This window comes from Mustela lutreola, chromosome 3 (genome assembly GCF_030435805.1).
Source record: "Mustela lutreola isolate mMusLut2 chromosome 3, mMusLut2.pri, whole genome shotgun sequence".
Taxonomy (NCBI): domain Eukaryota; kingdom Metazoa; phylum Chordata; class Mammalia; order Carnivora; family Mustelidae; genus Mustela; species Mustela lutreola.
The window spans coordinates 128,887,902-128,915,294 of NC_081292.1; the positions used below are offsets into that span (position 1 = coordinate 128,887,902).

The 27,393-nt window shown below is 38.6% G+C and overlaps 1 protein-coding gene across 4 annotated transcripts in view; it reads left to right on the forward strand.

Moving 5' to 3' along the window:
• MBD5 (methyl-CpG binding domain protein 5) overlaps positions 1–27,172 on the forward strand; it is a 186,866-nt gene extending 159,694 nt beyond the window's left edge. For all 4 annotated transcript variants that reach the window (XM_059166783.1, XM_059166781.1, XM_059166784.1 and 1 more), the window contains 4 exons: positions 601–1,809; positions 12,955–13,028; positions 21,450–21,525; positions 24,496–27,172. In XM_059166783.1, the coding sequence (XP_059022766.1) occupies positions 601–1,809; positions 12,955–13,028; positions 21,450–21,525; positions 24,496–24,567 (1,431 nt within the window). In that variant the 3' untranslated portion in view covers positions 24,568–27,172. The remainder of the gene's footprint in view (positions 1–600; positions 1,810–12,954; positions 13,029–21,449; positions 21,526–24,495) is intronic.
• Positions 27,173–27,393: the final 221 nt, after the last annotated feature.

Here is a 27,393-nt window from a genome sequence, read left to right on the forward strand (position 1 = left end):
TATGTGGAGTCATTACCCGAAAACAGTTTGTGTCCAGCCACATCAACTAACTTTTCTAGAGAATGTTTGATAATGATGTGTTCTCTATTATTTATTTAATTATTTATTTTTCTATCTATTTTAGAAATACATCTTTTATTTTTATTTTTGAAAAAGATATATTTTAGAAAGAAAGGAGAGAGTGCATGAGCAGAGGGAACAGCAGAGGGGAAGGAGAGAAGCAGACTCCCCACTAAGCACAGAGCCCTGACCAGGGGCTTGATCCCAAGACCCCAGATCACCACCTGAGCTGAAACCAAGAGTCTGACGCTCAACTGTCTGAGCCACCCAAGAAGCCCAATGATGAATTGTTTTAAAAAAAAAATCTGCGAAATGATTTCAACCAAAGAGACCTACCCAAATATAATCAAGGCACAAACTTTTCCATGCAGAGTGACTTTTGTTTCATTTTGAGCCTTGTCCTTTCTTTATATTTCTCTCCTTGTTACATTTGTTTGCCTTTCATTGTTTTGCCTACATTGTTTTGCCATTTATGGTCTTTCTCTTTGAGGTCTTTAAAAACTTTTCTCTCTCTCACTGCTTCCTGTCTGTTTCTTCAAGGTGAGAATGCAGGAAGATGCAGCTATCCTAAACAAAAGAATAAGCACTCAGCCGGGGCTCACGGCACTTCCTGAGAATCCAAACACTACACTTCCACCTTTCCAAGATACATCTTGTGAACTGCAACAGAGGATTGACCCATCTCTTGGTCAGCAGGTGAAGGATGGCCTCGTTGTGAGTGGCCAAGGTGATGCTTCTGTAGATGCCATATACAAAGCAGTTGTTGATGCAGCCAGCAAAGGGATGCAGGTTGTCATCACCACTGCAGTCAACAGTACAACTCAGATCAGCCCCATTCCAGCTCTGAGTGCCATGAGTGCCTTCACTGCCTCAATTGGTGACCCATTAAGTCTCCCCAGTGCTGTCAGTGCGGTCATTCATGGACGAAACATGGGCAGTGTCGATCATGATGGTAGGCTGAGGAATGCAAGAGGGGCTCGGCTGCCCAGGAATCTGGACCATGGGAAAAACTCAAATGAAGGAGATGGGTTTGAATATTTCAAGTCAGCAAGTTGCCACACATCCAAAAAACAGTGGGATGGGGAGCAAAGCCCTGGAGGGGAACAAAACAGGTGGAAGTGTGAGGAATTTTTAGATCATCCAGGCCATATCCACAGTAGTCCTTGTCATGAGAGGTCCAACAATGTCTCTACACTGCCATTTCTGCCTGGGGAACAGCACCCAGTACTGTTACCACCAAGAAACTGTCAAGGGGATAAAATTCTGGAGGAAAATTTCAGGTATAATAACTACAAAAGAACTATGATGAGTTTTAAGGAGAGACTAGAGAACACTGTGGAAAGATGTGCACACATTAATGGGAACAGACCTCGACAGAGTCGGGGCTTTGGTGAGCTGCTGAGCACCACAAGGCAAGACCTGGTCCTAGAGGAGCAGTCTCCAAGCTCCTCAAATAGTTTGGAAAGTTCTCTAGTCAAAGACTACATCCATTACAATGGAGACTTTAATGCCAAAAGCATTAATGGGTGTGTGCCTAGCCCTTCAGACGCTAAAAGCATTAGTAGTGAAGATGACCTAAGGAATCCAGATTCCCCTTCTTCAAATGAGTTGATACATTATAGGCCAAGGACGTTCAATGTTGGCGACTTGGTCTGGGGCCAAATCAAAGGACTTACTTCTTGGCCTGGAAAATTAGTAAGAGAAGACGACGTTCACAATTCATGTCAACAAAGCCCCGAGGAAGGGAAGGTATACCAATCTTTATCCATTGTCAAATACTAACCTTTGTTCAGATATCAATTGTTATTTTTTGTTGTCATCACTTTGGATTCTTTGGATTTGAAATTAGGATTCTTCATGACTCATTGAGGTCTCACAAACTTCTGGAGCATAAAATGAAGAGGGGATGGTTATAGTCACCAAAATGTCATATCAAGGGGTGAGTTGTGAAGCATTTGTAGATCCCACAAGGCCTCTAACCCAGGAACCAGATTTCCAGAATTTTGTTAATTCTGCCTTCCTTCCCTGCATGTACCTAACTCTTCATTCCATACACAGAGGATGAAGGCAAGTGGTAAAGACTGGGAAAAAATCTGGTGGCCTTTGGAGTCCAGGAGTGTGGCAGAGGTAGGGTAACAGGAAGTGCTGAGGGACCACATCTCCCCCATGTGCTCGCATGGGACACGTGGCGCTGAGGAGAGGGTAAAACCTGGTGCAACTGCAGCCGTTTCTGGAAGAGCAGGTAACATCCCCATGTTCAGAATGCTGTCTCCTTTCAGGAAATGTTCTGGGCCTTTATAACGTATGGAAATGTTTAACCCCACAGTCTGGTTCTACTTAACACAATCTGATCACGCAAATTAAGTGAAAACGTCTCCATGAAACCACCATTCAATTTAGAAGAAATTAGTAGGGGTCTTCTGGGTCCCCCCACCAACAATTAGTAGAATTGGCTTACTAGGCAAGAAATACATAGAATGTTTAAAGCAGATAGAAAAACTTATATATGTCCAAGAGGAGATATTTATGCACATTCCCCACATATGATGAGGAAACATAATTTTTCATCTTCTTAAGAAATAAAAATTACTCTTACAAATATATATTATTCCCTTAAAGAGTATATTATGTAAAGCTATTTCAACTCCATTCAAACCTCCACTGGCACTTAGGTTTAATGGCAGGAAACCAAAAACATTTTTGCCAGTACAATAAAAAGATTGTCTTTCTCCAAATGACCAGGAGGTCCTTAAGCCCATTGCTTATGATGCCTAATATATACTTGTCAGGATACGCTCTGAGCACAGTGTTTCTATGTTTGATAAGAAAATGAATTCCATACCCCAACTCACAAAACATTTTATTCTCTAATCTCTCTGAGACCAGACAAAACATTCTTTAAGTTGATAAACCTAAATATTTTTGACAGTTTATTCAAAAAGTAATTAGAAACAGCAAAACTGGGCTTTTATGATGTAAATGGACAGCTCCAAATAGAAGAGGTAGACACTGTTTCACAATCTCTGTGCAAATGAAACCAAGTCTTTTTCCAAGCGCCATTTTACAAAAAGCTTAATGAAAGAAAAGATTATGGCCTCCCTTTCCCGGAAGCATTCTTCCTGTCCTAAATGCCTTGTCTAAATATCTTTTATGTCCTCAGGAGAATAAAGGCATGTACTTTTAACACATTTCACATTAAACAATGGTCTTAATCTTCTGATTAGTCTGTGTTGGCAAACTCCTGGGATTGAGTTCCTCACCTATGTTTGGGGAGATACGCTTTAAAAAAAATCATTATCTGAGAATCCAAGAAACGTTTATTTTGCTTCATTTAAATAAGCAACTGGTTTTCACTCACTGTACACTAATAAGCATTTTTTAAAATCCAGATTCTTCTTCCTTATTGGAAGCAGTAGATGAATTTCTTAACAGGGAACATAAAATTGTTTCTGTCACCTCAAATACTGCCCTCACCCCCCACCATCTGACGCTGTAATTTTGCATCCTGACAACCTTAATATCAAAACTTTGATATCACGATACACCAAGAATATTTTTAGTAATTCAAAAAAATAATTTAAAGCACACATTTGGAGGTACAAAACTGAAAACATATAATAAAATATTAATGGTAACACATGAAATATTTATCTATCATTAAAAAGGAAGGTATAACAGCCTTAAAAGCTCTAGGGCACTTAACATTTTTAAAAACCTCTGGTCTTTTCAGGAACCCCCCCCCCTTACTTTTGCACATTAATAAAAAAAGAAACAAAGTACTATTTCACAAGCACTCTTTTTTCTTCTATAGTTCACAAAACAAAGGAAGGACTTCCTCATACCTTATTTAATGAAGCCCAGCAAGCCAAGCAGTGCTCTCAATTTATAAGACCAGGAAAGGTGAAATTTCAAACACAGGGCTGTCTGACTTCAAGCCAGATGGCCTTTGCTTGATGTCTTGGTAATCCTGGTTCAGCAAGAAAACATTAAACTTTGTTCAATATCTATGTAAGACAAAGCATGATCTATTTGAAAAGATTTCCAGTAAAACATTTTTAAAATTTATACTCTCTGGTAAATGAACTGGTCATGATGTAAATTTTATTTACATAGAACCCCTTAGTCTCCTCAGCAATGTTGCATAAATATAGTCTTGTGCACTACTAATCAGATTTCTGCTTTTAAAAAGGCAAGGAGTATTTTAGGGTCTCTTCTATATACTGTGGCAATGGATGACATTTTAGTAAAGTCGAGAGACAGACAGACTTCATAATCAATGAGTTTATTATAGTAAAATCTAATTAATTCCACCTTGCTAATGTGGAATGTGGAACCGCATCTGCCTAGTGTTTATCTTTGTAGTATCTCAGAAGAAAAGGCTTAGTAAACAATTTTCTTACACATTATCATTTTAAACCTTCTTAGATTCTCAGTTTTTCATACTATTTCCATGTCCACAAAGTAAATTAATCCAAGATTCTGTCAGATCCCTCCAGATAAAATCTATGTTAACTCAAGTGTTAGAGTAGATTTATTATCTTCTCTCTCCCCACCCCCCACATTGCACAAACAAATCATTTATTTTCTGTTGCAGCCTTTGTTCTCGCCAAACCACTTCAAATTCTTCTCAGAAGCAGGCAAAAATTTTTTAAAAGTAATGGATTAACCGGATTGCAGGTTACTGATTCAAAGTAAGCTGGGCACCTCTCTTGCTTTTAGGTTGCATGGGTGGCCTCTGGACAAACAGATCAGTGCTGTGACTGGAACACTGATACTGACCTGGGGCTGAGATGTCCATGTTGTCCTTAAGTTGATACTTTAGCCGGCTGTCATGATAGTAAATGACCTGGTCAGTTTATAATCTTAGGAAGGCATTGTTCATCTTTGGTGGGGTATTAAGCCTAGCAGCATTACTAATAATGCATTAGAACTATCCTGCACTTTTGGTGATTGCTTCCTAAGAGGTTTTATTTCAAAACATCAAACACCATATGAACATAGTCTTCAGAGAACTAGAGAGAACACAGAAAGAGGCACGAGCTTTGGACATTCTCACATGAGCTTAATCCCAGCTCTGTCTGTTCCCTAAATGCTGCCGGGTAGGTGTATTAATCTCCCTGGGCTGCCATCTCTTCACCTCTCAGGTGGGAATGGAATATCAGTGCCTACTCAGAAGAGGTTTTAAGAGTTAAATGAGATACCATAAATAGATTATCCAGCACACAAGAGTCTCAGTAAAAACTAGCCTCCTTGCCCCTGTCCTTTTTGTTAGACAACTTTATTAATTTGGGTGTCACCACTCCGGAACTGTGGTGATTTGCGTTCAGTTATTGTTTACCTAGGCATTACCCATGAATAAAGGATTTACTAAACAGGTAGAGGGTGAGAGGATTAAAGTGAATATATTTAATGAATGAAATAGTTTATAACCGTTTTTTAATGAAGTTCAGCACATTGCATATAAATTGGCATATCTGATTGTAACTTATTATTAGCTGTTCATTTCAAGTAGGAGTTCTCCTTGGAAGCGTTTTCAAGCACTTTGTTCAATGAGCCTGAAACTCCCTCTCCCAACAAGGTTTCTAAAAAATACCAACAGAGACTTTCTTCCTTTACTTTCCTACCCCACCCCCACCCCCCACACATACAACGATATTAATGAGTAGAGATGTTTAACAGTCCATGGAAAGTTGGGCTATTCGCCCTTATAGACTACTGTCCCAATATTGAAGCTATGTGAATCACCAAAGAATATTATATGTCTGGTATTATACCGTTCCAAAAGTAGTATCTCCTTACTCTCTAACACATTCCTTCCTTTGGTTATCAGTTTGTAATGAAGGATGGTCTGAAAGATATTTATATTTTTTCTAAATAAATGATGCAAGTTTCTCTCTGAACCATGAATCCTTTATAGTTAAGGTTCAGTGGCCAAGAATAAGACCTCAGTGCTGTGTTCTAGTACATCATCGCAGCCAGAGAAATGCACTGCCAGTTCTTGGCAGACTATTAGGGAATTCTTGGAAAGGGAAATGGCTTCCGCTGGCATTACACTGATCCACCATAAAATGCAAACATTTTTTTTAAGATTATTTACTTTAGAGAGAGAGCACGCACACAGGAAGGAGGGTCAGAGGAAGAGAGAGTCTCCACCAGACCCCCTGCTGAGTGCAGAGCCTGATGGGGAGCTCAATCCCAGGACACCTGAGCTGAAATCAAGAGTGGCCGCTTAACTGAATTAGGCACCCAGGCACCCCAACATGCAAACATTCTAAGCCATTGCAACTATGGAGGAAAATGGTTATCTTTATGTACTTGTTTCAGTAATTAGTTAAAAATAGGAAAAGTGCCCCTGTTTTCTAAAATATATTTTGTAATTATCATCTGCCCTCTCTGATCTTACATTAATTAGCCTAAGAGTATTGACACTCAAGTGATAATCAAAAAATAAAATTCTTTTAGTACATAATTTTTTAATCTTTTTGAACATTTCCCATTGGTCTTCATATTTCATTGCTCTTATATAAAATGTGTATTCTAACTTGAGCCAAATTTAGGAAAGGATTTATATCTAGGCTCGCACCACAATGTTTCTCTTCAGGGAAATGCTGGTTGTTGCTGGACAGATAGAGACCTCTGATTACCAAGAAAAGTTGTACATCTCAGTGCAACACCACGTGAATAAATGAAGATGTGTGTTTGTTTGTTTGTTAAGATTTTATTTATTTATTTGACAGACAGAGATCACAAGTAGGAAGAGAGGCAGGCAGACAGAGGGAGGAAGCAGGCTCACTGCCGAGCAGAGAGCCCGATGCAGGGCTCAATCCCAGGACCCCGGAATCATGATCTGAGTGGAAGGCAGAGGCTTAACCCACTGAGCCACCCAGGCGCCCCTGAAGACATGTTTTTAAAAGGAGTGGGCAGGGTGCTCTCTCTTTAGAATAACACTTTGCCTTTTTTCATGCAGTTATATTTGGCAGGTAGAGATAAAAATATTTCTCCGAATAGTTAGTCATTCAAATGAGACAAAACTCATCATTTTTAAAACTCATAACCAAACTTATTTTGGGACAGTCCACTTTCTATATGTCAGGTGAGGGTCACACACACACACACACACACACACACACACACACGTTTTGACAGTTGTGAAACATAACCAAAGACAGCTGACCATCGGATAGGGATGTATAACTGAAGTTTGAGCTCTCTTTTGATGTTTAAACATTCCACTTTGAAGAACATTCTTTCTGTGCTTGATTATCAGCATTAGCTGTTTGTATTCTTTGGTACTATAATTCTCTGTTGAAAGTGTGCTTTGTGTATTGCCCCTGCCTTATATATCTCCTTAACTGCTGTTGGGAATGAATCCTTGTCTCTACACCTGATCACCAACCACAGTATCTGGGCTGCCTTGTGGCTGGTGGGATGGCTGGGGCGATCAATGCTCTGTAGCAACAGGATCGCCCTGAAAAGGGAGGAAGATATTGAGAAGTAATGTGCATGATAAAAGCCAGGCTGATGAAGTCAGTGCCTGATGAAAATTTGGAAGATAGTAACAATGAAGAACTGGGTAAGACCAAAAATTTGAATATTAGCAAAACGACCAAACAGAGTAAAACTTAGATGGTGCAAGTAAGACGGTGCATGTCCCTGAAGTGAACTGTGGGATATTGTAACCTTTTCCCGCTGAACAAGGATAAAAGGAAAAGGAGGCTTATCTCCAGTTACAGACAACGGAGACCCACACGGAGTTCTTGAGCTGGTTGGTACAGTTTTCAAAAGGACAGTAGCAAATGGAGTTTGGTCTGGGTCAGGTACATGCTTCTGACACGAACGTTTAAACAGTGTTGCTTTAGAAATAGGAACTTGCCCAAAACATTTAATTGCATGTATGGGTGGTGGATCAATATGAACTCTGTTGTACATTTAGAAGAGATTTACTCTAGTCCTATAGTCTACTTTCCTATTACTTAAAACCCTGCTTCCCAAATAAAGAGGAAAGGAAGCACACACACACACACACATGCACACACACATAAAGCCTCAGATAATGCCACAGACAAATCATTAATGCGTATTTGGTAAGTTCATTTGAAAAAAAAATGGGATCCACTTTAGGAATTTTTCCATGAGTACTACTGATGGAAAATTAGGTTCATCCTTTACTGTCACAGGTAAATCAATATTTTAAAAATATTGCCATATTGCCCTTAAGTTAGCAGGACTTTTTCAGGTGGAAGATTTTTAAAAATATTTACTATTTAATTAATGTTAATTAATGTTTGACAATAATGAACCTAATAAATGTTTCATATTTGCTTATTGCTTCAGGGCTGTATTTCCCAAGCTTCAGCTAAAGTTACCTGCTCCCTGCCTCCCCCTCCACCCCCACCTCTCTGTAAAAAAAAGGAAAAATGCATGCAGTGTTCCTTTAGGGGCTCCTGGGTAATTCAGCCAGTTGAGGGTCCAACTCTTAATTTCAGCTCAGGTCATGATCTCAGGGTGGTGAAATTGAGCCCTGTGTCGGGATCCCCCCTGGGCATGAAGTCTGCTTAAGATTCTCTTTCTCCCTCTCCCTCTGCCCCTCCCCACAAAAATAAGCCCAAAAATAACATTTAATGTTCCCCTGTACTATTACTTAGTTTAAAATTTTATTCAGATTCATTTACTTACTTACTTATTTATTTAATCAACAAAGACTTTTTGGACATATTACGAACTAGGCATTGTTCGAGCCACTTTCAAATAACTTTTCAGTCTTACTCTAAGATATAACACATATGAAATTATAGGTATAGTTTTTTGTGTGTTTTTCTAATATAAACCGGTATGGCTATATAAATATTAAGAATGTTTAGAGGTGTGTCCTTGTTTCACATGCCACTGATGACCCTTTGGTAAAGGGTGTTTTGGTGTTTAGAAAGCGCTTCATTGTCTTTCTAGACTCTCTCAGTGACCTGTGAAGATGTGCACAACCATCCCAATTTTATAGCTAAGGGAGCTGAAGCTCGGCGAAGTAGCGTTCCTGAAGACACAGTGAGCAGTGACAGGCAGTTAAGCCAGGCCCCATCCCTGGTCTCCTAACTCTAAGCTTAGTACTCTTTGCACAGTACCATTTCCCCAACAACAGGAGCTGATGACATGAAAAAGATGTAAAAAAGAAAAGGCGGCTCGAGTTAGCTGTCCTGCCAGCTGTCTGGCCTCTCTTATGAAACCTGGGATGTGACTTGCACTCTGTCCTTTGACCTTTGTGTGACAGCTTTGCCTCACAACCAAGTAGCAGCCAAGTAAGTCACAAAGAAATTCAATCTGTTATCAGGTTTAAAGCCTGCAGGAAACTTTTACATCATCTTTACTTAATGGACTCTCTTCAAAAGTGACCCAGGCTCTCCTAATACATACTCTCCCTCACTGTCAGAGGGTCGGCTTGGTTCTCTGAAAGTTTTGTGTCTCCCTTTGTCATCGATTTAAGTTACTTCTAAGATAGACTACATGCTCCTGTGTTGACCCCAGATCAAACTTAATTAAATAATCAAATTTTGATATGTGCCTTGTGAACAAAATAAGCAACCAGAGATTCAGACTTTTTCAGAAAATTCTTAAACTTCCACTCTATAGGAGCATATGGGTACGTTTCCGGGTATGTTTCCAACCCTACTGAACAGGCCATAGGACTATTTGTGTTGAAGAATTGTGGTACCTAAAGAATGTGAATGAGTGAAAGAGGGTTTTAGAAGTCAAAAAAAATATTCAATATGTATGTATATTTGTACATGAGATAATATGTGAACTATAAATACATATAAATTCTGGTAATTTTTTCTAATCCTTAAATGACATATGTGCAGAGAGTTATACCATGTTGGTCACTACTATTAGCATCATCATTATTAGAGCGAGCATTATTATGAGTAAAGGTACATTATAAAGTCCTCCCATGACTGTTCACCAAGATAGGAGTTAAGTAATTTATGGAAGTACTGGCTTATGAACGTACAGGAATATAAGGTTATAATTACAGATCAAAGTATTAAGTGTTTTAAATTACTTGCTCCTTCAGCGTAAGGTTTATAGAAATATTTGTGTGTTTATCCTTTTTAATGTTACACTTCTGTATTTGATTTCTCAGTACTTTCTTCAGTTATAAGTTAGCTAAGTAATTTATGGCGGAGTCTTCATTAAATCGTTAAATATGATTTCTGTTTGACTAGAAATTGAATTTATTTTGTTCTTCTCTGATACCATCTTAGGGGGCAGGAGTATCCTTAAAGAGTTTCTTGAATATTGCATAAGTGCATGAATAATTTCCTATAAAAGCATACGCTCTTCATATGTTTCTCAATTCAGGAACGTACTAAAATTCTGAAACAAAATAAGCTAAACATTTATCTCTGGATATGTATGATCTTGTCATATCAGAAATAAACTGTGATGTGTATCTTATTTGTATTTAGTTTCAGGAAACACCATCATTGCTTTCTTTTTCAAGGTCATTGACTCCTTTATAAATAATATAGTTCATTATAGAGTACCTTATGGCCTTAGAGTCAATTTAAATGAAAAAAAAAAAAAATCGCAGTAGAGAATTAGTTCAGAAAAATCACCAGAAAATTATCCAAGCATAAAAAAATTTTAAAGATGATTTTGGGCATGTATTATCTAAATTTCTGTAAATATCTAATTTGTTTTAAAATAATTTGACCTAATTTGTGTGTGTGTGTGTGTGTGTGTGTGTGTGTGTGTAAAATGATTATATACTTCAATGTATATTGTAGTTGGTGTGGTGGAGAGGTTGAGCACTTTGGAGTCAGACCTGAGTTTCAGTGCTGGCCATGTTACTTAAATTCACTGACTCCCTTCTGTAAAATAATAAAAATAATACTAGTTTGCACTATTACCATACTAAATGATAAAAGAGTGCTTTTTCCATAATAAATGCACAGGAAATTTTTTTTAAGAAATGTTTTTATTGCCCTTTATTCCTTACTTAATTAAAAATAAAAATTAAAGATTAAAAAAATAGTCTTACCTAACATAGTTTTTAAGAATTAAGACCAGTGAGGTAAGTCTTTATATTGGTCTTGCTTTGTTTCACTATGACTCTTTCTGTTGCTTGTATCAATCACTTCTGAGACCTTTCACTACACTAGTTTGTATTTCCTATAAGTTTATGTTACAAGAGAGCTTCCTTCCTACTGCCAAGGATGGGGGTGGGAGAATCATTTAAATATAAGTGGAATTAGCCATAGATTACATAAATATAATGTGTGAAATATCTTTCATTTTCTCTTCATGTGAATGAATATAAGATGAAACCTCCTTTCTAACATGAAATGTGAGAATGTATCCGGGCACCAATTTTTTTTTTAAACAACACATGGATATATTCATCTTACTTAAGATTTTCCAGTTATTTCAGCAAGACGCTTTTCTTCATGGCTCCCATGAAGTGTTATTAGAACAAAATTGTCTCTTGTTCTAGCACACGAGAAATTAGGTGTCCCCAGTGAACTGCATATTAGATATTTGCATCCTTCAGGACAAAATACAAAAGTCATGAAAAGGAATATGTTTTCATTATTCTATTGTTTTTCTCATTGAATATTTAGAAATGCCTGTTTTCAAACTTGATAAAGGAAACACTTTGTTACTCACTACTGGGTACTCAATTTGAAGGGGTCAAAGAAAAATTTTTTATAAATGGTATTCATGAGTTAGGGAGATTTCAAGAGAAAAGAATAATTTCTTTGCTTCTTAGTATTTATTTTCTTTACCATGAGGGATTTGGGCAACCTCTCAAATTTATATATGAAAGTAGCATAGGGTTGGGGAAAAAACTGGGTTAAGCAATGGCTGGGAGACTTGCCTTGAAGCTGTGTTTACACAGCAAGCAACACTGTTTTTACTTAAATTGTTTTCTTTTTTTTTTTTTAAGATCAATAAAAATAGTAATTTATTTATTTATTTATTTATTTATTTATTTATTTAAGCAATGTTCTTCTAAAGGTGTTTTACTCACAAGTCACGTTCAAGTTTTGCTATTTATTAATTGTTTATCTTGGAGGGGTGGCTTCAAGAACCATGATAGAGATTACTGGGGGAAAGTGGCAAAGGCTGCACCTCCCCACCCCTACAAGTCCCCCATCACCATTTGGTGGCCACAGGGTGATGAAGCCGCAAGATTCTTGGCAGTGTTAAAGCGAGAAGGGAATGGATGCACCCTTAAGTTGTAGCCACACCCTCTTCCCTTGACTGGAAGGACTATGGTAGCCTACTTCCCATTCATTTTGTGGCCTGTGCAGAGCCTAATACTACTAAGTAATACTAGTGACTCTCTGCTTAGCTGTGTTCAACCTGATTTGCTGCATTTTGATTATCCCAGCAATTCTGGCCGGAAGGTAGGTATTACTGCCCTCATTTTAAAGAGGAGGAAACTGAAGCCCAGAACATTTGAGGGTTTCATTCACGCTAGGAAGTGAGCAGGTCAGATTCAAACTTCCACCTACTGGCTCCAAAGCCCATCTCCTTCACTAACCACTGCTCTTGTCCTCCCCTGACAGAATACAAATTTGCAGTTACTGAGTATCAGGCAGTAGAGAAAGCAAAGCAGGGATCTCTGATTTATGATTTTGTGAATTGAAGGTTATTTAAAGTCCAGATTTTGTTCTTAAAATGTTATTTTCAAAATGCTGACAGTAGAAAAGTCAGACTATCTTTCATTTCCATTGATGTTACAGCCTGGAGCCACACAGTCAACCTCTGCCTGAGCCAGGACAGGACATTTGACAGGGCAGTGAAAGTTAAGCCTCCCTTCCCCTAGCAGGAAAGTAAAAATGCTGTTAACAATTGCAGGTCTGGGTAATATGGTTTGGTCTTCATGCCTTCACTCAGGTGGAGCCCGAGAAGTTGAAGACACTAACAGAAGGTTTAGAAGCCTACAGCCGAGCCCGGAAAAGGAACAGAAAGTAAGCACCGAATTCTTTTCCCACCATTTTGTTTCTCGTGGATATAATTTCCTGGTGTTTGTTCAAAGAAAATCTCACTAATTTATTCATCTTAGGGCTTGCCAAGGACATTTTAGTAGTTATCACCCAAGAAGATCATTATAGTTAGGTCAAATTAGCTATCACAGAAAATATTTTCTTTTCTTAACAATTTGTACTGTGTGTGGGATTTCCCACTTCATGAGCTCTTTCCTCTCTCCCTCCACCTCCATCCCTCTCATTTCCTGGGAAAGAAACACTCTCATAGCAATTAAATAGTTTCTAAAAGTGTAGCAAGGAGCACCTGGCTGGCTCAGTGAGAAGAACGTGGGACTCTTGATTTTGGAGTCATGAGTTCAAGCCCCCTGTCAGGTAGAGAGATTACTAAAATAAATAAATAAAACTTAAAAACAAAGAAATAAAAGAGAAAAATAAAAATGTCATTAAAGTCTATCCCTTTGGGAGTAGGAATGGGAGTTACCCCCAACTGTACACAGGTAAATAATTTTGGCAGATTTACTATTAGTCAAAGTGATGGTAAGTAATTCTTTTTTCTTAAGGCAGGAATAACAGGTTTTCTTTGGAATTATAAAAAGAAGTTGTACTTTGAGACACTATTATTCCAGCATTTCTAGATCTTTATATTTTGGGCAATATTGTATGGACAGGTAGATAATGTTTGAAATGCAGTTTCCACTGTAATACAATGTAGTTTTGCATATCATAATTATTATTTCATTTTAAGTTAGAGAACTACGAATGTGCTTTTGTATATGCACATGGAAAGTTTTTCAAAAATATGTATAATTTACATGCCTGTTCAGTTACTAAAATGTTCATATTCTCAAACACCCAAGAATTATGAGAATGATTAGTAGTGTATTAGTAGTGTATCTTGCATATATAGTATCAGTGGTATCTATTAGAGAACACTCTTTCTTAGTGGGCCAGAGGTGATCTTTCAGAGCTCAACAACTCTTGGGGAGACTCTTTAGCTCAATAAACTGCCTCACAAAAAGATGCCAACCACAAGAGGTAAACTCCTGTGCCCCTATGCTGGGGACTTCTTTTGAAGGTAGCAAGTTGGCACTGATTGTGGCGATGGCCTAGGGAACTGCTGGATTCTCTACAGAAAAGATAAAGAATATGGTGAGGCCGGCCCCCTCTACTCTGACTATTCAGAGCTTTGTGGTAGGATAAGGCCCACAAAATTAATACAAGTTCTGGATGAAAGGAGGGAAATTGCTAATTACCTACATCACGAATTTGCAGTGGGCCACTTGTTATGGAATATTCAACAGTACTTGTTTATTTGACATAAAAGATCCCAAAAATATTTCCTCCAGTGAGATATGCCACTTAGCTGAATCATGTGCAAAATATCCAAAATAACTAATAACACAGAAATGAATTAACACTTCCAAATATTTAAATATACTGCCTTGAAATGAGCTGTATTCCGCTCCCCACAAATTTGGTATTAATCAATTTCTGAAAGGTAGTAAGTAATAAATAGCAAATTGAAATTATTTTTCTTCTGAGCTAGTTTACTAGTTATGGTGAATTTACATGGGTCCTAAGTGGCGTTATCCAAAGGAACTGTCATGAAACCATAAACTCAGAATGCAGGTTGGAGATGTAAAAGAAGGAACTTTTAGTAAAAAAGTTTTAGTAAACTTTTAGTAAAAACAGGCTTATTTTCCATGCTATTGCCTATGCAGACTGACTTGCCTTACAGATGCCCAATAGAATACTTTACATTTTGCATATGCTATTTAAAATCCATTATTTTATCCTCCCAATCACAAAATGAGCTAGAATTACTAAGCCCATGTATGAATGAGGACACCCAGACCCAAAGAGCTTAAATAATTAGTTGAAAGTCACGTGAGTGACAAATGATCCATTGAACCCACTCATTCATTCATTCATTCATTTATTCATTTAATCATTTAGTTATTCCCCAGTTTAAGGAGGCTAATTGAGCAAAAATCTGTGCTGAGTCCCTGGAGCTCACTGTTGAGCCAAGGAGACAGATCTAGAAACAATTAAAATGTTAAAATTGCAATGACAGCAATATGTATAGTATACTTGGGCATCATAGAGAAGTGGCATTAAAGTTGGGTACAGGAATACTTTCTAGAGGAGATATCTGAGCTAAGCCATACACACAGGATAGGTATTAGCCAGACGAAAGAAACAAGGACCAAGACGGCATGGGGTGGGAGAGCGTTTGGATGAGATCAGCAGTGCGATTTGGGGCACTATAAAGCTTCAGACGGGAAATTGTAAGAGGTGCAGCCAAGGTGTAAGCAGCAATCAGGTCATGAAGAGCTTAGTGAGGGCCCAGATGCTCCTTTATCTTCCTGGAAGTGTCTGAGGGGACAGGTGGTTAGATTTTCACTTTAGATATGTCTGTCTGGAGGATAAATTTTAGGGGAGCTGTATTAGAGGCAGGGACATTGTTTAGGAGGCCATGGCAGAAGTCAAGGGAGGATGAGGACTCAAACCAGAATGGGAGCGATAAGAATGGAGAAGGAGGAATGTACTGTAGAAATATTTAGAAGGTAAAATTCACAGAACGTCGTGGTGATTGATTGGAATATGGAGGGTAAACAATCAAAGAAACTTTCAGGGTTTTACCAAGGTGACTTGGTGTGTGGTAAAACCACTGATTGAAGTGGAGAATACGGCATGGGAGTAACTGTTAAGTCACATGGGGTGCCTATGGACTGTCTCTGACACTGGGAAGAAGCAGTATTTGACGGCTGTGATCACACAGAGATCCTTTGGCCCATTTGAACGGTGGGCCAGGGATTGAATTGCTTAGGCATTTGAACATTTGCTAGACATAATGAAGACGATGAGAAAAATCAAAAAGGAGGAAGAGAATGGGGGCAAGGGTGGGGGGCAGTAGAATAGGACGTTCGAAACCAAAGACCAAAAGCTTCTAGAATGATAAAATGATAAACAGCGGTCCCCTAAGACAAGAACTGAGACATCTCCATTGGACCGGGAGATTTAAAGGCTATTGGCAACCTTAGTGAAAACAGTTTCCAATGAAGTGGAAGGTGTAAAAACATGGTTGAAGAGCAAACAAATATGGGATAAAGAGAGCTGACATAAATTAGTTGGCTTCTTCCTATCCTTAATATGAAAGTTCCTGAAAAAATAACATGAAAATGACAAAGATTTGACTGCTTTTGTAGACAGAAGAAAAGGAGGGAAGAAGCAACTGAAGAAGAAAGGCAGAATTTGGAAAATTCTGTTTCAAAGTTCAAATCCTGTTTCCACCACTTTAGAGCTGGGTGCCATTGTGCATGTTGCTTAACCTCTCTGAGCCTAAATTCTTCATTCCTAAAATGGGTATGTTAATATCTACCTCTTGCATTGTTATAATATAGATAATTTAAAAAGAGCCTCAACACAGGGGCACCTGGGTGGCTCAGTGGGTTAAAGCCCCTGCCTTCGGCTCAAGTCATGATCCCAGGACCCTGGGATCGAGCCCTGCATCAGGCTCTCTGCAGAGAGAGCTCTTTCTGCCTGCTTCTCTGCCTGCTTGTGATCTCTGTCTGTCAAATAAATAAATAAAATCTTAAAAAAAAAAAAAAAAAACCTCAGCACAGTATGTGGCACATGGTAAGTAAACAGCTATTTTTATTATAAAGATACAGGTGAAGAAAACACAATTATGAGATATTTTTGCCAGTTGAAACATTCTACCACCCTATTTAGATGCTTAGAATTTTATGTAGTCATTTTAATTTTCAATATTCTGCAATCAAACTGCACAATAAATATTTTTTTTAAAGATTTTTATTTATTTATCAGAGAGTGGGGGGGAGAGAGTGAGCACAGGCAGACAGAATGGCAGGCAGAGGCAGAGGGAGAAGCAGGCTCCCTGCTGAGCAAGGAGCCCAATGTGGGACTCGATCCCAGGACGCTGGGATCATGACCTGAGCCGAAGGCAGCTGCTTAACCAACTGAGCCACCCAGGCGTCCCCACAATAAATATTTTTAAACTGATACACCTATTACAACCTAATCACAAAAGAAATACTAACATATATGTATTCAGGTTGTTATTTGGGGTCATTTTATACTTAAAAGAGAAAATAACTTCATTAAAGAAAAAATTCCGTAGCTTTTAGATTTGTTATGATTTTCACTGAAATGAGGATCAAATCTTCTATCTATACATACATATAAACTTAAAAATTGATAATCTGATTTTTGTTAAGCTGGAAAGTGATAAAGTGATAAAATAAATCTTACTTTTAATTTAATTTAAATAAATCTTACTCTTAATTTAATTTAAATCTTACTTTTAATTTAAACTTTTAATTTAGCATGTAAAATTTTCTTTTTTAAAAATATTTATTTATTTATTAGAGAGAGAGAGAGGAAGAGCACACATCTGCGAGCACATGGAGGGGAGAGGCAGAAGGAGAGGGAGAAAATCCCGAGCAGACTTCCTGCTGAGCGTGGAGCCCAAAGTGTGGCTTGGTCCTACAACCCTGAGATCATGACCTTAGCCAAGACCAAGAGTTGGACGCTTAACCAACTGAGCCACCCAGTTCCCCCAGCATGTTAAATTTCCTTCAATCTTCATACTTTCTCTATGGATTAGGTTTCAGAATCTAAGATTCTTGACATTTATGTGTCATGCAAATTTGTTCTGTTCTACATGAAGTGAGTTGCTTCGATTCTAAACTGACAGTGTAGAGCAACATGCAATTTCTCCTTTCTTTCATTTCCTGTACCATTCACAGATGTGTACCTGCCTTTTTTCTCAATTAGTGAAGGTAAGGATAATGTGTGACAATATAGATGGTGAAGAATAGAAGTGGCAATTATCTCCATTAATAACTAGAAATGTGATTATATGAACATCTATTGCTTAATCAAGTAGGTTTTAGAGTGTCCATTAGTAAAAATGTTTATTATTAAATGTCAGCAGGGAATCGAAAATAGTGGAAGAGACTCCACAGGGAGGCCCTTGGTACTGCAAGACTGAATTTTGACTAATTATTCATTTCATGAACTCATGGAAATTTTTCTTCCTTTTTTGAGTTCATTCTTCCCTTACCTGACCAGTTAGTGTAAAAATTAGTCTGCAGCTTTAACACCTGGGAGCATCTCCTTTTACCTCCTGAATATCCTGATGCATTCAAGTAATTTCATGCCCCACCTCTCTGTATCTACTCTCTCTTCCACAAGTAGTCCTTTCTCCCTCTATTTACTACTTGAGTTTGTTAAAGGGAAAACACTATTAATTTAGCTTAAATTAATATAAGTTGTTTACAAACAGTTTAACCACCTTGTTGAAGAATGAGATCACAAAGTCCTAAATTCTGTCTTTTTATTCAGCAAATAATTTTGAATTATTTTTATACTTTAATGGTGATATTATTGCAATTTTTCATAGGGAAGATTTTTTTCATGGCTCTTTGAATTTATTATTTTTAAAAAATTATTTGTAGTTAAATATCCATCTTCTTCATTACCAAATTAGAATTGGTTTTACCAGTTCTCCTAAAAGGTCATGAAGTATTGCATATAAACAGTTGTCATAATGCCTGCCTCATAGGCTTGCTGTTAGGCTTGAGATAATGTTTATGAAGATTTAACACAATTCTTGGCACATTGACTATTTTCAATAAATAGTAGCTATTTTTGCTATTAAGATAAAAGTGAGGGGCGCCTGGGTGGCTCAGTAGGTTAAAGCCTCTGCCTTCGGCTCAGGTTATGATCCCAGGGTCCTGGGATCAAGCCCCACATTGGGCTCTCTGCTCAGCAGGGAGCCTGCTTCCTCCTCTCTCTCTGTCTGCCTCTCTGCCTGCTTGTGATCTCTGTCTGTCAAATAAATAAATAAAATCTTAAAAAAAAAAAAAAGATAAAAGTGAGAAAACCAAAATTCTTTAATCGTTTTTCATTAAAATGTTTTACTTTCATTTTAGACATTGAGTACTTTAAGTAGTTTATTATAAGTCCTTAAGATATTATAATAAATATTCATAACATAAATATCTTTTGAAATATATATTCATACTTTTAAACACAAAATAAATAGTTAAGTTAAATCTATTTAACATATTACTCAAGGTTTAATATTGTTAGGCAACTAGGCAGCATGTCATACTGTCACGGCCTTTGCCAAACAGCCCATAAATGGGGCCCCAACCCAAACCCAACCAAGCTGACAGGACCGGCAGAGTCCTGGGATCAGACTGCACCCCTCCAACCCCACCTCAAGTAATTCAGAATCAGGCATAGCAAAATTTTCACTGGGAAAGCAACTCAGACTGACTGCACCAGATGCTCATGGTCCCTTAAAACTGGAATGGGTAGGTAAATAAAAGAGTGTACAAATAGATTATAATATCAATTTGGACAGTGCTCAGTACTTGGACAGTGATAAGGGAGAAAGAGCCAAGTTGCAGAATAGTATGTATACCATAACATACCTGATAGACATCTTTGTGTGTATATTAAAAAACACACATAAAAGACAATACCAGGTACTATTCATGGACATATAAAATATAAAAACAGAGTCACCTAGGTGTCTCAGTCATTAAAGCGTCTGCCTTTGGCTCAGGTCATGATCTCAGGGTCCAGGGACCAAGCCCTGAGTCAGGCTCCCTGCTCAGTGGGGAGTCTGCTTCTCCCTCTCACCTTGCCCCTCTGCTTGTATTCTCCCTCAATCTCAAATAAATAAATAAAATAAAAAATATAAAAACTTACTAGAAAAATACACAACACAGTAGTCTTTGGGGAAGAGGGGAGGAGAGAATGGGACTAGGAATTGATGACAAATGGGAATTTCAGCCTTTTTTTTTTTTGTAAAAAAGACTTAAAGGAAGTAGGTAATGTATTATCAGTTTATTCTTGGAAGTAGGTTTGTTAGGGGTTAATTTATTCTATGCACTTTTCTGCATTGTTTATATCTCTAAAAATAAGTGGGAAGAATGTAAAAGCTAGAAGCCGGCTTCCAGGCCAGTGAAAGGTGAGAGGCAGGAGTTGGTGCTGTATTTCCCACATAATTTAGTTAAAAGCATTCCATTAACCTTTTTTTTTTTTTTTCAGTTAAAATGACTTAAATTCATATATGTTTCCCAAAATATCGAGACATCGTGTTCGCTTTGGACAAAATTTTTTAGTAAATATGTGGAGCATGCATGATGTTCCTGGCATTATACTCCTGGGGTGTACACAGAAACAAAGTGTGTGAATTGTCCAGTCCCGAGTACGAGGGTAAAACCTGGAGGGGGCTAGGGTAAACCGAAAGGCCTCATCTAAAGGCATTTCACTAAAGTTCAAATAGGTTTTTAAACATGATGTGAGCCAAACTAAATGGGAATATGAGCCAAATTCCTCCACGACTGCAAATTTCCAGTCTCCGTGTAGATGCTAAGGTGAGACTTAACTCTTGGAGAACCATGCTGACAGCCTGTTCTGAAAAGGTTTATCTCTGCACCTTTTCTAGTAATTGCCGTGACAAGGGGAATGAAATGAATCACCTTAGTACTCAGAATAATTGGGTCATTATTTATACACATAAAAAAGGAAAAAATAAGTTACTGTAGACGAAGGGTGCAAAACTACAGAAGGAGTAAGATAATATGGATTTGCCTGATTTTAAGTAGTTAGTTCAACAACTTCCTATGGTTTCAATAGTGGCAGATGTACTGTTTTTTATTATTCGGACCACACGTGCATAATGCTGAGTAGCGAAAAAAATTCAGACGAGTGATAGATTCTCTGAGAAAGTCATTCTTTATCTGTTCAAATACTTAAGTTATTTTAGTTTGGGGGAAAATGCGGTGGGCCCAGGCATGGAGGGAGCCTTGGGCATGAGGAGCAAAGCTGTTGGCCACCCAGAACATGCAACGTGCGTACTCGGGCACACCGGATTCAGCCTTCACTTGCTCAACTCTGGAAGCCAGGACGCGCCAGAGAGGGCAGAGGGAGCTCCCTAGTGGCCAGAGTCTGCAGTTCAGCCCCTCCACCCTTGGCGCGGCAGCACGGCCCCGGCTGCCTGAAAGACAAGCCAGAACAAGAGGCAATGCAGGGCAGGCTGGAGTCCTGGAGGACAAGCTGCATCTGTGGGGACGAAGACCCATGGCCCAGTTTTCTTGCAAAAACATCAGACGGGGGAAGAAGCATGTGGTGGGGAAAGAATCCATTGTCCCCTCTCATGTGTTCCATTCTTTTTGTTGTTTAGTGACTTTATTATTAGTATTCAGTGGTGAGAATCCTGGAGCGTTTGTCATCTTTTTCAAATGTAAATATAAATTGACTTTCTCTGGTGGAATTGGTACTTCTGTTTTCTGAGTAGGGGATTAAATTTAGAGTGGTGTGTTATTTATTAATCTGGTGTGTTATTTTCATTAATTCCAGAAGTGGAAAGCTAAATAACCATTTAGAAGCTGCTATTCATGAGGCCATGAGTGAACTGGACAAAATGTCTGGGACCGTAAGTTAATTTATTTTTCCATTATACTGTGTTTCTTTGAAAATAAATTGTGTTGCACTTTTTTGGTAAAGTCTCTTAAATATTGACAAGCAAGTCACGTAGCAATACTAAATTACTAAGCTCAAAAAAAGACTGATGTCAGAGAAGATTTAAAGTAATTTAAGACAAAAATAACCTACTAGTATTAACTACTAATAACCTACTAGTATGTCTTTTTTCTGAGATAACTTTTGTTTTTCACACAAAACATACTTCCCAAATGTGAGCAGCAAAATATTTGAGTTTAAACCACAGGTTTCTGCATTTGACTCAGTAACAGTGGCCACTAATGCTGCCTAAATAGTCAATAATGCAAATTTTGCTTTTTCCATAAAACAAAAAAAAGGGAAATTGGACAATAGGGCCAAGATCAAGCGTAGACAGAACTCTCATTTCCTTTCCACTGTTACCTAAGAAGGGAAATATTTGGCACAAAATCCCATTGTTAAATTATTGAACACTGTAACCTCTGGTTTTTGAGAGGTTGCGCCTATTCCTTCACATTTTTACTGAACTGTTCATTCAATAGTATTGAATGTGAGAAGTTTAATCATTGTCCTCTAATTCATGTATTGGCTCATGTAAACAAACACTCAAAGTATAATTTTGGTAATTTCTTTAAAAAATGTAAATTATCTAAGGCTATTCAGCAATGAAAGCTGATTTCCGTTTTTCTATTCAACACTGTGTTAACAAGTTTATCTGGATCCTAACAACCCCTTCAGTGGCTACTGATTGACAGATACAGGTTATAGATTCACAGAATGTTGGTGTTGGCATGGGCTGTAGAGATTTTGTGATCCAACCCATCCTTTTCCCGATGGATGAATTAAGACCCTAAGATAGTAAATGTCCTGATAGAATTTAGGAAAGTTCCAAAGCAGGAATTATACATTTAAACGCCTTCTAAGACCAGGCAAATACTGTGAGTAAATAAAGTGGGTCAGGTGTGAGAAAAACAGCAACTCAAGGGGACTGAGAAGTGCCAACCAAGAGGTCAGGGTAGGCTGTCGTAGAGGTGCAACACTTAAAGGCATTGCTCACTTCAGTCTGGTGCTGGCTGGGGAAGGGCTTGCTGCACACAGTCATTCAGAGACTCGGGTTCTTCTTTCTCCATCTAGTGTCCACCACTCCCTAGAGCCTCAGAGTGCTCCTTCATGCCACTTCCATCCATCCAGCAGGTGGGAGAAGAGTATAAGCAAAGGGCTGCACTCCTGCTGATTTTCCTCTGGTCTGACCCCATCACGCGGCTTTCTTAACTCAAATGGACTAGGAAATGTAATATATGGTGCCTGTTCAGGAAGAAGAGAAAATGGGTTTGGTGAGCACCTTGCTGGTCTTTGCTGTGGGACGTTTTGGCCTTTGTGGCCAGTAGGCAGTCAGGACTGGTGGGAATTGTAGCAACCTGGAGTCCATGCTCTCTCCAGAAGGAGCTCCTTCTTCCACACTCCAGCAGATCTCAACTGTATGAGAAATTATGCCAGAGTTGCAAGCTCTTCCAATTTTTCGTAAGATGCTAAAAGTCTGGAAGTAAAATCCCCCCCCTCTTTTTTACCATTGGCAATGATTTTTTTAAAACATTAAAGCATCATAGAGCTAAACAAAATACCTTTACAGGACATATTTGGTCCACAGATTACCAAGACTTGTTTGCAGTCTTAAATAAAGTCTTCTTTCCTCGATTTTAACAAGTTTTCTGTTATGGCTCTTCACCAGAAACTAGTGGTTTTAAGAGATGTATATGGACAGGTTAGGAGGAAGAGACAGTTTGAGAAACTTATAAACATTAGTTTTCAAAATTTATTTCAAAGCTTTTTGCATTTGACTTTAATAGCATTGGCCTTTGTTGTTACCTAAACATTATTTTTTTTAAATGTACAATTAAGCCAACTTGCAGTGGACCTTGAGAACTGATTGGGTACGTCTCCTAACTATGAGTTCTGTGACATTATGATGGTAGCTTTGAAATTGGCTGTGGTGGAAGTTTTTGCACCATGGAAATTGGCAAATGCTACAATAGGCTTGTGTCCTTCCACAGGAAGCAGGTTGTTAAGCATTAGCTATACCACTGCCTCGGGACTAGCCTGCATTTCCTGGGTCTTGATCTTGCCCTCTCCTATCTCCTACATACATACATTGTATGTAGCCACATCCAATGTAGGGCACCAGATCACTTCCCTCGCACCTGTCCTCTGCCCCTCAGAGCCATACCTGCTCTCTGATACCTGGCAATCACACCCTGCCGTGTTCCTACTGTAGTGAGTAGGGCTGTGTATCGGGTCGATCTGATACACGGCCCTACTCACTACAGTTTCTGTATTAGCATATAAAGATGACTTGTACTACTCGCTCCTCCGAGGCTATACAAGCTCAGATCTGCCAACAGATGGTAGTGGTATTCTCTTTTTCACTCCAAGTCTTCTCATGAATAAACTTCCTTGGGCTGAGCTACGCACGTGTTCTTACCGCCTTTGACCCTTCTTAGTGGTTGTAAAATAAGTCAGGTGACGAAGGAAAGAAGAAAACATGTTTGGTATGTATTTTTCCACTTTTCTAGACTTTACTGAAATTGGTGATCTAGGGATCGCTAACAGGAAAGGCTTTATTTCGGTCTTAAATGGGCAGCAGGGGTAGCAACAGCACACTGCATTTCCCACACTTGATTTTCTCTGGTTCCTCCTTGGAGTCCCACTGTTTATCGGGTTCCCACAGTGTTGTTCTGAAGATCAGCTCCTAGGATTCCTCCTTCTCTGTAGTGACTGGGGACACACTGAGATCTGGGATCTTGACAAAAAATGTAAATGCCTCATGATATCAGTGATTGAAAAGGAAAGGTGGACTCTCTTTCCTCCCCCATTTCTTTGTCAGAAATCATATGGTGTTTGTACTTTCAACCTCTGTTGTTGTTTTTTTCCACCTCTTTATTTCCAGGTTCACCAAATCCCACAGGGAGACAGACAAATGAGACCCCCCAAACCCAAGAGGAGGAAGATCTCCAGATAACAGGGACTACTCCACCAATGCGCAGTGTTGAGTAAAGGAACGTGCACAGATAAATCTATCTATAGATAGGTATTGATATGGCCACTGTTATATCAGTATTTATACCACAGCAGATCGCTACCACCACCACAGGGTGCTAAAAGAAGCAGTGACACAGTATTTTTTTGAACAGGAAGGATAATGAAGGCTGGAAAACCAATCAAAATCCCTGACTGATGAGAGTGAGAAACGGTCAAGAGATTACTGAGAAACTTTTTCTATAATACTAAAATTGTGATTATAAGAAATGTCCAAATGTTTCCGAAGACTTTTCAGTGTTGTATATAGAAAATACAGAATTTCACGGTGATATCGGAAGTGTAAATATTGTACAATATTGTCATGTACAAGCGTACCTAATGCACACTCTATCTTTTATTGTACAAAGAAATAGTGTACAAAATTCTTTGGTTTCTATGGAGTACACCTACCAGAGACTACCAGTGTAAAGTGATAAATAAAAATACAACCTAAATGCTTTTCTATGATAATGTAACAGATGCTGTTTTTGTATTTAACAGCAAAGAAAAGGCATGATGATGTATTAGCTGAATGATGACATACACACTGCACACCACCGAGTGTCCATTTATATTGTCTGTTTGGAATGAACCTTGCCTGGCAGCACTGGACTCAATTTCGGGTACCTAGGAAATCAAAACCTTGCCGATTTCTAAAGGGATGAGGGCTCACAGGTCTAAATTAAGAATTCAGAAACTGCAACCATTTGTTGCTTATTTTTTTTACCTAAGTTTTAAAGTAGAATAGGTTTTATAAAAAAAAAAATCTTAGATGGAATATTTTACTCAGTCATTTCTGTAGCTAACGTTTGATAGCCACCTACTGATCTAGCTAGCTTATGCTGCACCACCATTGACGCTCAGAGTGGGATTTGTTTGCAGATTGTACCTGACAATGTAAAACTCTCTGTTTCCATACATGGAGGCAAAAGCCCCACTTCGAAACCATTATCAGAGGTAAGGTTGATTATAATTCAGTTTTTTTGTAGTGGCAAGAAGAAATAGGAATCATCAAAGCAGGTTTCATAGCCATTCATCATACTCACACCGGAAGTGAAGGTGGCTTACAAAATTATTAGCAATGGTAATTTTTTATCAGTATTATGTAACATATCAGATTTATTTTATTTAAAGAATTATTTATACCATTAACAGATTCTTATATATATTAATGTGGCTGAAATGTGCAGGTTAAATCTATTAACCAAATTATTTATATTATATTAAGTAAGAAAAAAATGTGAAACAAATGTAGAGAGAAAATACTACATTACAAGTATACAAACCTAAAACTGTGAGCCATTGTAAAGTACAAGGTTATTAATAAGAAATGTAGCACAACATAATTTTCCGTCTTTTTTTCACAATTTTTGTGGTGGTGGTCTAACCCTATCTCCCATGCACTTGAGTGAAGTTTCCGGCCTCCAGCCTGACTTCCACTGATGGATTGTCAAAAGAAGGGGATCCATTATCCCATTATTCTTAGAATCACCAGCCCCCCCACCAAATCCTTCAACCCCCTCAAGGGCACTTGCTACCTTGTCCCCTAGCCTAGGGCTCACTCAACAGCTTAAAGCTCCAGTCACTGGGAGCCTTTCAATAGCAGGCTCTGGATCCCCAAATGCCCACCACCTCCGTTATCCCTCCTCTCTCATCCAACCCCCCCCCATACTCAGTCCCACAATGTAGCAGAGTTCCAGTAACTCAGGAAAAAGGAGACCAAGGTCATTCTTCCAGCTGGTTTCTTGGGGCCACAGCACAGAGCACTCCACCCGGGCTCACTGTTGATACTAACAGCTCTAGTTCTTCCCCCGGTCTCCTGTGTCTCACTGTCCTTCCACTCCCACCCTCACCCCTACCCCCAAGCCTGATGGAATGCAAGTGGCTACCCCAGGCTTCCCGGCCTGGAGGCGGGAACCCTTCCTTCTGGGGGTAGGTTCATTGTGTCTTTCATGTAACCATGGGATTGCCTGCCAGCCGCTCTTGCACTCACCCCAAGTCATCTTTTGTGTAGGTTAGTCGATACATCTTATGTGTTTGATATGTTTAACCCAGAAACGTTCTCCTCCCCACCACCTGCTTTTCTACTGTTTCATCTACAGGCTGTTTGTAGTCCCAGGTAGACGCATATGTGTGTTTGTATGTTGCAGTGTCTGCATATGTGTGTGTGTCTGTGTGTGCGTGTTGATATGTAGAAGTTTTTTTAGCCCTTGCTGTCTGTCCTTAGACTGAGTTTGTGTCCACCAAGTCTTCTTTTAGATAGTTGAAGCTAATTAGGTGTGTGCTCCCCCACCAATGTGTACTTTACATCAGTAAGCCATGTAAAGTATGTTAGTGCCCATGATTTCACTGGTTGCTTACAGCTTTGATGTGGATCTAGGTGTTGTTGTTTTAGTCCACATGTTTCCCCCCCCCCTCTCTTTTACAGTTCTATGGTTTTGTGTAAGCAGTTAATGTAAATATTGTTAGCATTACAGGTCATGCAGTGCTGTAACATTTTTTTAAATGTTGCACCTACTTTGCAATTAAAAAATTGGTCACTCATACTTGAATTTTGCCCACAGAGCCATTTCTTTCTCTTTGTATTGAAGCCAATTCATTTTTTAAAAATGAAGGCTAGCCCTTTTACATTATTACATTTTTTTATTCCCTAAAATAAGCAAACTCTTTTTTCCCCCCAACAAATCTGACAATGGAAATAATGAAAAAATTTTTGCTCCTTTAGAGAACATAATATCCCTCTTGGAAAAGAAAATCTAATTTTATG